The sequence below is a fragment of the Diadema antillarum genome, unplaced genomic scaffold, assembly GCF_040938485.1.
Source record: "Diadema antillarum isolate AM-2024a unplaced genomic scaffold, OU_Dant_1.0 seq00000108_RagTag, whole genome shotgun sequence".
NCBI lineage: Eukaryota > Metazoa > Echinodermata > Echinoidea > Diadematoida > Diadematidae > Diadema > Diadema antillarum.
Window position 1 is genome coordinate 1,348,291 of NW_027271194.1, and position 16,949 is coordinate 1,365,239.

Genomic DNA, 16,949 nt, shown 5'->3' on the forward strand with positions numbered 1-16,949 from the left:
ATTGCACACATAAATGTCACAGCATACATTGTCGTTGTCCGTTTGCGTGGACAAATATGTGCGTGTGTTTAAGGGTTAGTGGGCGGGGCATGTTTTGCTCATCAAAAGTCAGCTGTGATGAGGGGATACTAGTAGTTTAATTCATGCAGCGCACTATATGATGTTGATTGCGCCAACCCATCAGTACAATCTCTACACTGGTCAATAGTATGTCTGACATAGTTTACACATCATATGAATAACCTGAACAAGGCCTGAAATGCCATTATAACAATTTATACCAGCTATCTGTTCGTGTTTATGGTTGATAGCATGCATACGATACGTTGTACCCAGTGGCTCTTTAAACAAACTGAGACTTGACATTTAACCCGAGCTTCATTACAAACTCAAATTTCAATGGATACAATTATCATGCATGCAAAATTTGCCTGAAATGCATCTACTTGTCATATCATTAATCCTCTTTTATTCAACATTTAGGGCAAACCACTAGTATGTGTTACATGTGCCCAAATACCAGCAGTGACTCCACCCCCGATGAAAGCGCTGTCCGTCAGGAAGACAGGTGTGTATATATCCAGGGTAATATCCAATATGGTACCAGGAGGGGGAGGTCCTCGGGATACTTGGCTCTGGTTCGGACTCCCGGCGCTGAGGAGGAAAATGCACACACACGGAGAGAGAGGGCGCCACCTCCGATAACTTACCCGTCACGCCGCGTGTCGTAACGCGAGTGCCGTCCGTGTATGACTTCATAGTCCCTCTCTGGGATAAGGGAATCCTCTGTGTTGTCCGGGTTATTGTACTCTATCCGCAGGTCACGCTCGCCGATCTTGATTAGTGCGTCGTGCGCCTTGGTGGCGCTGTTTATATCCACAAAATCTACGTACGCCGACTGGGTCCCGTCTGCCACACGCTTCCCAGTAATCTTCACACTTTCAACACGGCCATACCTATTGAAGACAGAGAAAAACAAAGAGATTGATTTAAATGACGGTAAAACAAACCTTCAAATATTATTTTTTGTTACTTTGCTATCAACAACCAGAAAAAAAATGATTCCTATTATACCCCCTTTATACACTATGCATATACGGGGGTATAAAAAAAGATTGCTAATACTATAGCTAGTGGTTTACTTTCTAGGAATACCTAGATAGTACTTGACCACTAAGATTACACTAGTAGTGTATCAATAATGCACTAAACCACGAAAAATCTGGTTCTTCGAAAGGGAGCTGCTGGCTTTGTATTCAAAGCATAAGGAATACCCTGAGAGCATGTAGATCCTGGGTACAGTGTTCTTAAAACTACCAACACTGATATAGATTAGTGGTACAAACTATCAATCATACAGAATACGTTAGAAATTTCAATATCAAAGTGTTTGTATCAAAAGCAATTGTTTCCTCTGATTGCTGTGATTTCCCACGTGGTGTGCTGTACTTCCTCATACATATACAGCAGCAAAGTAAAGTTTGTTTGTTATTTTCATTCTTGCACATCAATCAGGCTTGAACCAGCACTGAAGTCAGACATTTGAATAGCCAAGACATTTCTTATAGTTCTGATTGTCACTGGTGATAAATGGGAGGGACAATATCAAATATTTTTGCTTAAAAGACAAAATTAAAAAAAAACACTGTTTAATGTTACGAATTCACACCCATATAATCACATACACTATGGTTTTCCAGGGCGTTGTGGAGGCTTTGTTGTCGTTGTTTTGTTTGTCCCTATTTTGACCTCTGAAACGACCCATTCTTGACACTCTGGGGTCATTAGTGCTTTTTATACTGCAGCGTGGAACATTAATTTCATCTGCAGCCGCACAAAACTTATAACGGGCTGACAAGTTAATGACAATGGAAAGACCAAACAGCAATGGATGGGGCACTGGCAGACATTGAAAAGTGGGGGGGGGGGGGGGGGGGGGGGGAGGAATTTCTACCCATCAACTTTAACTCTCAAACTGCAACAAGACGCTCGCTTGGAAACGAAAAAGGTTAATAAGGAGGAGCCACAGTTTGAGAATAATTACTATGTATGTCATTTATTTTGCAAGGGTTTTTATTGTCTGGTGCAATCTACAAATGCAACAACATGCAAGAATATCAACTCTGATTCCAACATGTTTACACATCTAGCATTACAACACTTGCATATCGTGTGATCATAGTCATGCACACATGTTTAAATCATGTTTGTGCGTGTACTATTGTAGTACAATGTAAATAATACAAGCCCCATGAATGTCTGCTCAGTACGAATCACCTGCAATATGTTAGGAATACAATGTACGTACTGTCAATTCTCAGCATTTGTTTCATACTTCCATATGAAGTGTACATAGCATTTTTGTTTTCAATGCAGGATCACTCATTTTGCTTCCTGAAAATGGGTGACTATTACTGATTTCTCCATCCACTGAGCACTGTAAGCCTACTCAACAATCACAAATTTAATCACTCTCTTTAAAATTGTCGGGAAGTCCCGATTTGCAAAGAATTTAATTAGACTTGCTAAATATATCGCGTATGCAGTACCAATATCAGCCTCGGACATGTCATTTGATTCTCTGTGAGGTAACTAGAGACTATTTAAGTCAAGACAAAAAAAAAATCGCATGTAGCCTTTGCCACACCTCAATTTGCATTCGCATTTTCACGCTAGAAACGTATCCCACACGTATGGTTTTCAAATTCTCTGGCAGACAAAAGTAATACAAAAACACATTAACTACATAAGATGTCATACTTGGCTTACACTAGCACAGATATGCTCATATCTCACCACATACAGATGGGGGAGGGGGAGAGAGAAATCATATTATAATGAACTGAAGTCACAGCTGGGGAGCTACTATCAGTAAAAGGCAGAAGGTTTCTCTCGTTCTCTCTATTCTTCGTTCTGTCTGTCTTTGGATCTCTGTTGATGGCACATGCATGCAATACAAACAGCGTGGGAGTATAACAAGCCATACAAAGGTCGTGTGATTATCTACCAAAACACCAGGCAACCTGGCCCCACTGGTAATGCATATTTACCAAGGGATCGCGCTCAAAAAAGAAAAGGGGGGGAAAAGATTCACGCCTCACCCCTGCGCTGCTCAGGGACGATCTCAGAAAACACTGCTACAATACTGGCGCAGCAGTGCGGGAAATAAGGAAACAAGGCAATACATTGCAAAGCAGAGACATACTCTCAAATGGGCAGTAAAACCAGTTGCCACATTTTGAAACACTACTTGTGTCATACAATAAATGTCATCTCTTGATTTCTGGTTTTATATTCTCCCTCATATAATGCTGAACTAAATCGGGACCCATAAGCACATATGTTCACATGCACACTTCTTCGCATCGAGATAATACTCGGTGTGACTTTCTCTTTCAAAATGTGCAGGTATTATTCTCCAAGTGTGAGATTGTCTCAAATGCATACTCACTGTTCATTGGAAGATACGCAGTGAACGGGAAAGCACTTTGGACTTCAAAAAGTCTTGGAATGAATTTTTTTTTTTTGCGTAAATCTTGTAAACTGTCATTATAGTTTAGCATTTGATTAGTACAAATATAGTCATCCCTGTTTTATTATTTTTTTTTCTCATTGATGAGTACCACGGAGTACCACACACACACTGAAAAAAAAAAAATTTTTTGAAGAATTTCATAAAGCATCCAAACAGGCAAAATCTGAATCGTGAAAAAAAAAACCTGAAACATTTTCTAGTACGCTGGTTACACCTCAGAGCAAAATAAAGCCATAGAGAAATACAGAGATAAAGGGCAAGAGAGCGGGTCAATTAATTTGCATGATAAACTTCTGAAGGACATGGTGTCACTTCACTCCAGGCAAACCAAACACAAAGCCGATTGTGCAGGTCAGGCTAAAAAACAAGTATGTCCAATGCTGACATTCCAAATATTTGCTGGAAGTTCAAACTCCAGTAACTTCCTAGGCCGAGTGCACATATGCCTGGAACAAAGTCGTTCGCGTGTTAGCTCTTGAACATCCATCGAACTAGCCTGAATGACATCCAGAATTTTCCTGACTGTATCATCATTGAATGCCCCCCCCCCTTCTTCCAGCATTATATGCACGTATGCCAACCACAACTATGAAATAACCTGAAATATTTACTGCAAAAAGATGCATGTATACAGCACACAAACCACAAAAACAAACTATGTGTGTATGCAATAGCACTATACACAAATAAACAATACAAAGAGGGAAAAGGAACAAAAGGAAAAAAAAATATTCACACCAAAGGAGTCTCTTCAAAGGTTTTTATTCAACGGAATTTCATTGTTTATTTGCTAGGTTGGTTAGTCTTTATTTTTGAAAAGGACATACAGTGATGTTCTTGCATGACACTGTCTGCCTGTTTTGAAAAGTAGAGTGCTTCTGTCGCTTCATTTCATCTGTTTTTAATTACGTCTAACCTTTTCTTGCCATCAGCGATCGCCAAGTTCTCATCAGAAAGTAATACGCCCGGCCAACAATTCCATGTGGGTCACATGACAATAGCACCAGCGCTAATTTGCAGCGCCCACGGCTCACGCTGGTCTCGGGTAATTGACACAGAACCAATGCAACACAACGAAAAAAAACCTACAAGGATGAATGATTTATTTTTCACAAGCGCCGCCGCACCAGCTACGCATTTCATCACACTCAAGCGGCCCGAGAGCCGAATTCTGATTGGCTCCCGCGTGACTAATTAAATCGGCAAATGAACTGGACGCAGAGGCCACAGCCTCAATTAAACCCAATGGCATAAAAGCTCTCCTTTTTCACGGCCTACTGGGTACCAGGGTGGACATCGCATCTAGATTAAGGGCAGAAATCAAACCATCCTATGCAATGCACTCCGATGCAATAACAACTGAAGTCAATTTCACGGACAGTAAGATGAGATTTTATTGCATCACACATCCTCCTCCAGTTGCAAAGGTGATCGATGTCATCTCGCGCCAAGTGCAACCACAAACCCTTCACTACATCTGATATTAATTGCGTCCGTCCTAAAACACACATAATGATGGTTTCTACATCATCCAATTCCCCCCCCCAAAAAAAAAAAAAAGTCTCCATACAACTTTGAGACTAAATTCTTACAAACGATTGACATCTGAATATTTTCGAACATGTGTTATGGCTCATCATTAACACTCTGGAGGAGTTAAAAATATCTCTCCACAGGAAGAATACACCATAACCACAGTATTAATGTTAAGTCAGCAAAGGAGTGTAATGATCAGCAAATGGTGTGCCAGCAACATGGAGAAAAATCGAGGGCACTAGGCCACTTCCCACTCACTCCCACTACTGCCCCATGGTGTACATCCGGCTATGATTTGCAACATTTGGGTGAAAGTCATGAAACATACAACACAACCATCCTATTTGTGGCAGTTACTTCTTTGATTCTCCACAATGATATTTCCTATTGTATAAAGAGAACCTACACTATGCCAAACCAAATGTTGCATAATACACACAAACAAATACATAAAATTGGTAACAAAAGATTTTTTTTTTTTTAATTGCTACGGCTTGCCTACATTTCACAACAAAAAAGGGCAGTCACTGTTTATGCCATGTATTCTGCAAGTATAATATTTTGCAAACTGACTCTTGCAAGTTGTTTAAGAAACGTGTTTTATCTGTTTTCATACATAAAGAAGAGCAGTGATTTCTCATCACTTGGAAACAATTTACAGCCCATTTATGATATGGGAGGCACTTGTTGATATTTATCAGTGTACAGTCAACCCACAAAAATACATGATGAAAATACCATGGACTATACGGAATACTCAGTAAATGAAAGAAAGGTTATTGCAGTTAGGAATATCAGCATATTTCATCCAGCATTTTTCAGAATTTTTTTTTTAAAATTTATTTCCTTAATTTCTCCATCATTTTCTACACCAGGCAAACAATACAAGCATACACATGCCTTTTTAAAAATTATTTTACTGTTAAACTTCAAAGGTGTATCAAATATGAAAGCATTTCAGATGCCAAATGAGGTTGAGACGCAACTGCTGCAAACACAGGGAAATATGAATTAAGTAAAAAGTAATCTATTTATGGCATGTGTCTAGTAGTAGTGGAAGTAGCAATAATGTGCGAGTGTGTGTGTGTGTGTGTGTGTGTGGGGGGGGGGGGGGGGGTGGTAGTCCCTCATTCCAGCCAGTCACCTGATCAAAACATCAAGCGAGGCGTTGATCACAGTTGTTAACGTGGCGCAATATGTTTGTTTGTCTGACCTTTGACCCTATGACTCATGCCAAGCTGCAAACTTCCCAACACGTGCTGCAAAAACAAGGGGACCAAAAATATATATATACATAAAAAAACAAAAATACCAGAAACATGTGGCACCATATTCATCATGTCTGCGTTGTGTGCTGGCTCTAACAGAAAAACAAAAACAAAACCAAAAAAAAAAACGCCTAGACTCTCTGTGAGTAGTGGATGTGTTGACATTTGGCGGGAACACACCCTTTTAGTGACGGTTTAAGTTGTTCAATCACTGTCAACGCATCGAGAGCCTAATGTTCCCTTACTCATGTTCCCGTACCCATTCACGATAAAAATCAGATGTGCCTAACACATCAATGTTTAGCATCAACAACGATGACGAAAATCATACAGTTGTTCTCTTCCCATTTCAGCTGAGACTTAATCAGTGAGGAACATTGCATTTACAAGCCCTTCTTTCCTGCTTGTGAATTATACAAGGAAAAGACATCAGTAAAACATGGAGATGTGGTTTCCAGGACTTTGCCTGGTGAAGGATGCACGCAGCAAGGTCGCAACTTGAACCTGTAACCTTCCACCATGGCCCAACCACACCGCCACCCTCGCCTTTCAGAATTTACAAACCACCAGACAACCGGGATGCCTACTAACAGCACAATACATGGTACCTGGGAACTACGGCTCCAGTAAAGTGTCGTCAGTCCATTGTGGCTGGTGAAAGGGGCTGTGCTAACAAACACAATCTGCCACCTCGCTATCAAAAACGAGTCGATATACAGCAACCTTGTACCTATATGCACATGTGTATTGTTCTCATGACGTTAACATCACACCAACACATGGTGCTGGTGCTGATCAATGATAAAACTACAAGATGGGTGGAACTCCCAAAAGGCCGAAGCTATCTTTTGAAATCTTCCCATTCAACAGGCTGCTCAAAGAGCAAAGTTTGACATAAGTAATGGTCATCAAACTTAGCCTTTACCATGGAAGTGATGTTGGGCCAATACAGCATTGCTGGCTTTGCAGTTGTTCAGTGTACAAGAAATGCAGACAAAGGCAGAAATTGTGGGTGGTTTGCAATGCATGACTGCATCATTCCTTATGCTTAGACACATTATCTACAGGTAATTCTCCAGTCAGCCCCACACATGAAATTTAGCATATAACTTTACAGGACTATACTCGAAATGTTTCTTGACACAATGACCTGGGGGGCGTTTCATCAACGTGTTCGTCGCAGGTTTTCACCGACAAATTTGCTCTCAGCCAATCAGACGCAAGGATTTCAGTAGCTTTTAACAGTTGTCGGTGTAAATCACTAACAAAAAGTTTCATGAAATGGTCCCCAGAACCTTCACATGAACTTTCCCCCAAAACAGACAGCACTTGTTCTGGAGTACGCAACTTCAAGCCAACACTAAGGAAAAGGATGCACCGAATACTATCACTCAATATGAATATTGATATATAATGTTCGGCACTTTTACAGTAGATATTTTTCTCACACAACCATACTAAAAATATTTTCAAGAAGCATTTACTTAGTAGCTTCTGCTATCATATGCTCAAATAGCAGATAGTCTCATATTGCGTGCAACAGTCCTAGTTAAGCAGATGCTCATTAGCGAGGAACAGGACATCGTTTCCTCATGCTACCAAAAATGAAACCTGGATGAATAGCAACCCCAATCTACCTCGTCCTTCCCCCCCCCCTTTAAAAAAAGAGAAAAAATACACATGCCACATATAGAACGAGTCACACGGCACAGCGGTGACGTGGAACCTGGCCCATTGCCAGGATAAAAATTACTCAAGTAGATACATACTTGTCAGGCAGCGAAGCAATGCGGCCTCAGACTCATTTACGCCTATTTCTATTTTGTATCTTATCTCTATCTTGCTCTCCCTTTTCCCTCAATGACTTTTTTTTTCTAATCTACCTCAATGTAGGTCATAGCCATTCTTCTCCTTCCAATTGGGTGGGTGGGTGGGGGGGGGGGGGGGATAGGAATTACACCGCAGAATAAAATTTCCCTCACCCTAAAGACTGTTTACAGACATGGTTGTGCAGCTTTGATAAGGAAACTACTTATGCTTTGTCAAAGTCCTGGTGTCACATTTTCGGTTCATTTTCTTGTCTTTCCCTAGACTTTGCTTCCAACTGTTATTTGCTTTGTTTTGCTTCTTTTTTTTTTCCCCCTGGCTGTAACTGAACAGGAAGAATGGAGGTAAACAGACATATCTTGCAGCAGGTGAAGGTAGTTTCTGAGATAAGGGATATGTACAGAGGAACAAAGATGGTTCAAAGAGCAAATGGCGAGGGGGGCGGGGAGGGGCTGGAGCTAGGGCATCGCACATGATACAATATCAAAGTTTGAAGACTTTAAAGGGATGGTATTAGTAAAATTGGTATAGTATTGGTTGAGGTGAGGATTCAGCTTTTAACTTTACTTAGTACCAGTACTTACAAATTACTCTATGAAATGTTTATAAGAGCATACAATTCTAAGAGGAATTCAAAGTTTATTTGATGAAAATCGGTTTTGAAATATCCAGAAACAAAGTGTGTAGTTTTGGAAAACCATGCAAACAAAAATGGCTATTCTCTATTTATTTCCCGATAAACTTTATGAGAAATTCATAAAAATGTATCTAATTGATTATATCTACACACTGACTGTGAACAAATCATGATCTTGGAACAAAACTCTCCAAATTATTTCCATCACTACACATCTTCTTCTGACTATCTTAAAGCGCTATCCCATCCTATTCTTATCATTCTCTGGCCTAGGTTTATCCATCCCCTTTTAATAGTATGATTTTAAGCTGTCGCCAATATGCCATCCTAGACTTTGCACAATAAATCATGTCATAGATATTACCATTGGACAGTCTGCTCTACGTGTCTTCTGAAACATACGGAAAGATATGATATCTTCGATAAGGATAACGGTGGGACAAATTTCAAAGGGCACTGAGCCATTATCTTTATGCTATATAATAAACGCTATATCATTAAGAATCCATATAAAACTGGCAAAGTATCTGTTTCACTACAAAGTCCAATAACTGACGTGCCTACAACACTAGTGGGCACTCCCAGTTTCTACATGGGCAACTGACTGACTGGCTGGCCAGCTTCAGCTGAGCTCTCTCTGTCCTTGCTCGCTAGAATGCTCACAAAACGAATTCCCCAGGGTCCTAGAGATTGGTTCTGATAAACCCAGAGTTTCACTCACGGTAGATTTAAAAAAAAAGGAGGGGGGAGATATAAATAAATAACATCTTTATCAAGAGACCTACAGCTCACGAGTGATGTAAGACCTTAATTAACACACAGTGCATAATCACCATCCACCCCCCCCCCCCCCCCCCCCCCCCACTTCTTCTGCTCTACAGGGACCAAAAAGGAAAACTAGAGCTACAATTTGTTTTGTATATAGCTGCTGGTTGCAATTTGGGGCAGATGCCCGGTTGAAGAATTACTTGGGGTCAATTTATCTATTCATTCGGGATAGATATTTGTGTGTAGTTCACAAGGATACCCTGACAGAAAGTATATAATATTGTATAATATCCACCAACAAGCCTTGTCATTTCAGGTAGGGAACAGTACCTCAGACTAAAGGAAAATCAGTACAACTGATGCTGATTGAAACAACAAAGAAAGAAAGAAGGAAGGAATGAAACAGTTCTACAAGTTTGTTCTACCCAAGACATACAGTGTATGTACTTGTTGAGCTTGTGTGGTCCAACAAGACACACACATACACACACAAGCGACATTTAGCCAGAGATTGCCAATATTTCAAACAGGAAGATAATGAAATCAAAGAAAGTATTTCTGATGGAATGAATGCTTCATGATACTATCACTCTTAGCTTTATAACACCCATATTGTTCCATAAATTCATTGATAAAGATTGTAATGCATCGTGAAAGTAACTTTCATATGTCCGCACTTCACTTACACTAAGTTACTGTGTTCTCATTTCATTCTTCCAAACAAGCGTTGCTGCAATACGCCTTCGAATTTGATGGTGTGTTCTACATTCCTCAACGAACATTTACAAAATACACAATTATAAAAGCAAAAGTCGTGAAAATATGCCAGTAATGGCTTTACAAAATTGCATACATTGTAATATGCAATCATTAAAAAAAGTTTAAAAGCCATTAGGTAATGAAGGGGTCTGCATTTGAATACTACACAGATTCACCATTTTACACACACACAGACACACAAAAATAACACGGGGACAAGCTGGCATCGTACGCCCTAGCACCATCATCACTACCAATACCAGTCGCTGTCCAACAAATGCTGACGTCTTTTCCTGTCAAGAATATAACGGCAAAAGAGATGCAGGGAACAAGACGAAGAAGAAAAAGAAGACAAAAAAACAACAACAAACACCATTCAGCACTCTCCCATTCCGAGGCCACCGATCAGCCTTCTGAAATTCTATCTTCTCTATGCCCCATACTTTCACGAATCTTACGCAGCCGTCGAGGAAGAAAACTCATTTCAGATGACCTCTGGTATTTCGGGAAGAGAACGGCGGAGCAGAGCGAGGGAAAGATGCAAATACACAAATCTATATGATGGAGGGGGGGAAAAAAAGATGGAGAAGGGGGGCTTAGCCTGGAGAAAGGAAGCTGGATAATGTTTCAGCGAGATGCGGTTTGGGGGGGAAGTCAAGTGAAATGCTCGGTTGCTAGGCAACGCGAATTCGGACGATCAGGAAATCGGTGGGCGCAAGGTATTTGGGATAATGAAGTTGATGGGTAGCGGCTCAGGCGAAGCTGTTGACAAGCGAGGGCGAGGATTCTGAAAACAGCAAAGTTTTTTTTTTTCTTTTTCTCTTTTTCGATGGGTACAAAACGTTGCAATGATGATGATGATGATGATAATGACGAGGCCTTTCAGATGATTATGGTGGTAGAAGTAATATCCCATTGGGCATGGGTATTACAGGAAGATGACCATTGCCATAATAGATGGTAATGCCACAGCACTATTTCATCCGCAAAGCTTTTTTCACACCACGGCAATATGCAGAGTACCTACAAATGTAGAGCATGTACTTCTGACCATACAAACACAACACGAGCTACTAAAAAAGAAAAAGAAAAAAAAATGTCGTTCACTATGCTACTCCCTGCTCTGAGTCCCTACACCTTTGAAATGAAGCAAGAGGGAAAGTGTCAATATTAACCTGTTTTAGAAGTATTATATGTATGTATAACTTATTATTATCAAAGTATCACAGAGAGTCACATTAGATCTACGAACGATACTGGCATGACATAATTTAATCATCGCCTTGGTTCTAGCTCTGAAGATGATGTAGGGTGCAAAGAAGGATCAGTTCAAGCATCAAAATTACTTCATGAGAAATAGCACGGTTAGAAGCTGGACATCTTTCCTCCATTTCCTTTACATGCACGTAGATAGCAACAGCAAACAACGGGCACAGTCCCATGCAAATAGAAGTTATTCGACATAGGGGAGGGCAAACACCAGATTACATCATCACATCAAATACGGCCTCAAAATAACACTCATTCCTTCTCTTTAAATTTGAGGGAGGTTTTTATGTTGCTGAAGTTTTTTTCCCCCTCTGTTTTGAGCATCAAACTCATCCCTGAGCAATCATCTTATGGGGCCTAATGCACGTTGGAATAAAATTGTGTGCAAAACGGCTCACCATTTGTTTTTCAAGCTGTTCTGTTTGCAGAATCTAAAAAAAAAAAAAAGAAGAAGAGAAAGAAGAGACCTGTAATAAAGCGGAGAATGGCAGGGGTGTGTGGGTCCATAGATATAGAGCTGGCCTTGGAGAAGATAGCACACACACGACAAACATAGACTTTGGACCATCCTTGTACGCATTACTGGGAGAAGAGACGCGGAAAAGAGACACCTCTTGCAAAGGCAAACTTTATGCGCATACAGTTGTATCTTATATCCAAGGCTCGCTTGGTCGGCGGTTTCTGCCCGATTGTTTGTTTTTCCTACTTCATTATTTCCTTCCTTTTACACTCGGTTGATGCGTTGCATAAATGGAACAGAGTGTTGTCGAATTTCTAAGGGGTCTTGAATTTCTCACAGTCTCTCTCCCTCCCTCACTCGCGTGGACTTTCCTTCCGATTTTGATTTTCCAATCAATCTCTCATTCTCCCCTGTTTTTCTTCTACTTCTCACTTTCATTATTCAGTTTTGTATGCTGAATCAGAACTAAACTCTTCATCAAAACGAAAACTGGCTAAAGAGAAGACACAAATGTATGCAAGAAGCCAGCATCTTACCGAAGGTATACACGGTGCTCTATGTTTTAAACTAGATCCATAAGTTGTTGACAAATTGAGTGTACATTGTAGACATGTTGGTTTCTCAGCTGCCATAACTCCTTTTTTTTCCCCTACAGTGTATCTGTGTTGTCTTTATCATCAAGTTCTTTTTAAAGGCCTATTTTCTATTTTCTTTTCTTTCTTTGTGGTAACCAATTCTTATACAACCTCTCTATACAAATATTCAATTTTTCTCTTTCTAGAAAAAAAAATGATAATACTATTGCCAAATATGCATTTGTTTTTCCCTGGTAAAATAAGCAGAACAGCCACATACATTACACACACAAACACACAAAATTACAACAAACAAACACACACACACACACAAACACACACACACACACATATTTACATACACAGATACACAAACATAGACACCTTTGTAGACATTGAGGGCTGATGTATTCAGAGCAAGGAAGAATCAATAATTCATATTTGGATAAATGAGTTTCCCAGCAGCCGCAGCTGCATGTGTCTATTCAAGATTGGAGGCAACTCTCCGAACACAGACCAGCTTGCCAGGCAGATACGGCCCAGGGAAGGTGAGACGAGGAATAGGGGTGGGGTGGGGTGGGGAAGAAGGTGGGGTGGGGTGGGGAGGAAGGGCAGCTACCCAGCCAAAACAGACACGAAATGTAGCGGGAATGCGAGGTGGGGTGTGACTGTGAATTCTACGCTTATCGTCATGCACACACACACACCCCGTTAACTGAGGTAGGCCTACGTGTCGCGTGAACAGATTTGCTCATGAAAGAAGGGACTAAGTGTGAAATTTGGGAGGGAAGTAAACGTGATTCCATTCCACCTGTGAACACGCAAACTACATGATGAACGTAGCAAGTCCCCAAACACTGGTGGAGATGCTGGAACTGTATAGAGCATAGCCAAACAGACTTCTCAGCCAGTCTACAGTCCCGTGGAATCTGGACTCTAAAACCATATTATACATACAGCAAGTGGAAAATTACATGGCATAGTAATCACGCAACATGAAACTAGCATGAAAAAGTAAAAACACACACATATTTTTCTATTGTCATAGTATTATCTGTACTATTACATTACATATTTTGATTCCCCAGAATTACTAACATGCAAAACTCATCTTACCTGGCCTACCACAGGAAATTGCTCACGCTAAAATGTTCTATTTTACAGTAATAACACAAATCTGTGGAAAAAACGAAATGCTTTTAAAGATATTCTATACCATTCTCATCCTACAAACATTATTTGAAATATAAACTCAATAGCCTGATATAGTAGTTCTTTCATTTTTGTGTGTGTGAGTAGCAATATCCACACCCACTGCATTTGTACCTGTTCAAATGTACCGTAAAACTAATATCACACAAAGCAACAACCTACATGTACTATAAGCTAATTTATCTGCATGTACACGTATTGTAGAACCATCCATTAAATAAAATGCAGGATCTGATTTGAAGTAACTTTGTCTTGTCAATGAAAGCCTTACGTTACAAACCAGACACAAAAGATAAGAAACAGAACCCTTGTACCCAAGCAATGACAAGTATAACTTGATATACAAACAACATCTCTACCATATCAATGCAATAACTCTCCACCCCCATCCCTAAAAAGGAAAGAATAAAAAAAGTTGTTTAATTATCAATTTCAATATCGATAGATGCTTCCCCTGTTTTAAAGCATGTATGACCTACACGTATACCATGTACAACAAATACGTGTTAGAATCCAACAAGTCTGAACATGTCTGCCTACTTCATTGCCTAATCAAATGTTAGGCTGTTCCTGTATTGATAACCATACAAGACACTGCTGCAGTTGTACGTTTGTGTGTATAAGACGTGTGTGTGTGTCTATGAGTGTGTTTTTGTATCTTTTAAAAAATAAAAAAAACAGTATCTTTCAGTATCTTTAAAAAGATTTTTAAAAAACAGTTATCATGGATCACTGGATGATAAAATATAAATTCCTGCTGTTAAAATTCACACTTGTTTTCATAATCTCCAAAGACACCGTATCAAGCACAATCCCACACATCTACCGATATCTTCAAACAAACAAATACACACATACAGCAAAGTCAAAGACAGTGTCTGTCACCATGTCTGACAATCAAAGAAGTGGTTTGATTTTGTGAACAATTTCACAAATCTCTTTGTTGTCCATTTAATTTACCTTTGTTCTCAACGGATCATGACTACAGATCATGAATGCAGTAAAAAAAAAAAAAAAAGGGGGGGGGGGGGTACTGAGTATTGCATCATCCTATAATTGAAGCTGGTGTGTGTTATTTTGTATACAGTGTACTTTGTGCACTGTATGTTGCTGTGCAATCATGAGTAGTAAAACCCCCACTAGCGCAAAAACTCTCCCTGCTTCCCATCAACAATAATACACATCTTGCTATGATGAAAAACTCCAGGGCAACAATAAATGTGACGTTAATGTTAACACACAGAATGTGAGCACGGCCATAAGATAGCCATTGCAATGTTATAGCACCCCCCCCCCCCAATCTCCCTCTCTTTATCAATGACAAAACGTAGTGTAAAACACTTTCTCCTGGAGATTTTTTTTTTTTTTTCGTTTTCTAGCTAAGGACATGTTGCCCTTTATGATGTAAGCAGGACTACATGGGACTGCACAGTCATTTGTGACACCGAGACGATGTGTAGCGATATTTCACACACAGCGACATAAGCTCAACAGCTGTCCACAGGTGCTGGGGGAAATGGGCAAGATGAATGCTTCGCAGAGAGTAACAACAATGCAAGCCAGCCTAAACACAGGGGCCTGGGCAAATGCGTATTTTGATGCAACTGAAAGGGGGATGGGAGGCCATATTACTTGGTCCCATCAGTGTACCACGGAAAATTTAAGAAAATTAAAAATGAAAAATTATTGTCATGATTATTGTCATAACAGGCCTCGAATTACCCGGGAGGCAAAAAGCAATATGCCGCAATGCCCTATCTACTTGCCGCAATGCCTCTCTCAAAATTACCATGCTTACTGCAACTTTTCCTTGCTGCCCTTAAAAAATTTTGAGAGAGAGTGCCCATAAAACCAAAAATTGCCTGTCCCTAAAACTGGCGAAATTCGAGGCCTGTAATAATATCAATAACAACCTTGATGATAAGAATGATAATGGTAACCATCATCATCACAATCATGAACATCATTGACATCATTATCATCATAATACTAGTAACATAAACAAACGTGACAAAAGCCCATGTTAGTCTTGCAACCAGACCCTCTTTGCATTATATTAATTGCCCTTTACGTCGTTCCCTCACATGTACTCCAGCATCTACAGTTTTGTACTTGTCTTTTACCAATAATTTTACAACCACAATAATATATGAAAACAGATGCATATTTGCATGAGCCAAGACTAATTCATCTACACTGTAGATTTCAAAATCATACCCTTGTCCTGCTTGCATTTTCTGTGATATACTGTACAATTCACCGTTGGTTGGTATAGTATCGCTTTTCGGATAGTTACCAACATTAGCAAATTGTCAGATGATGTCTCACGGCTTATTTGCCAGACAATGAGGCAAAAAAAGAAAAGTATCTCTCCGCCAATCCCCAAAACAGTTCTGACCCCAGCCCCAGGAAGTGCATAATTTTGCAGAGAACGCACTGACCGGTCAGGCCGAGCCATCAAACTGACCCGTCATCTCGGTGTGCGCCAACGTCCAAACAATGGACGATTACTAAGCAAGCGCGTCCCTTGCCGTAATCAAGATTACTGACGCCAAAGAAAAGCCTTTCCGGGACACGAGTTTCCTCATTGGTTTGTTCTGCGTCATTTTCTAACCCCACTCAAGAAGCTAGTAAGGCATCCACCTTCAACCACCTTCTCTACCTATCCATGTATGCCGCATTTTCTGGGCATTTACAAGTCCACATCCAAGACGGTCATTCTTGAAACTGTACTTGGTCATATCTAAACTTGGCTCGACCTGGTGTGAACTTGTAAAGTTTGTAGAAATGTATGATACCTGATCTTTGATGGTGACATGAAGAGATGTGTATCATCATATTTCCACAATAACAACTCATCTAAATCAGAATTTACAAGAATACTACCTTGCATAAAGCCCTCTGGCATTGAGCACAGCTAAACACGTTAGTGTCATTCTCATTGCATTCAAAATAACACAGTATTTCGGACCGTGATTATGATTGCGACCCACATTTCGAAATTTTTACAGTGTGAAAAAAAATAACACATCATTTCGCTAGAGTTGGGGCGTGATCCAAATCACATTACTTTGTGCAATTTGTTGCAAATAGATGCGAAGTT

The 16,949-nt window shown here is 40.1% G+C and overlaps 1 protein-coding gene across 1 annotated transcript in view; it reads right to left on the minus strand.

The window, feature by feature from the left end:
• LOC139727010 (uncharacterized) overlaps positions 1–16,949 on the minus strand; it is a 119,349-nt gene that overhangs the window by 80,577 nt on the left and 21,823 nt on the right. The window contains exon 2 of the mRNA XM_071637993.1: positions 711–956. Coding sequence (XP_071494094.1) covers positions 711–956 — 246 coding nt within the window. The remainder of the gene's footprint in view (positions 1–710; positions 957–16,949) is intronic.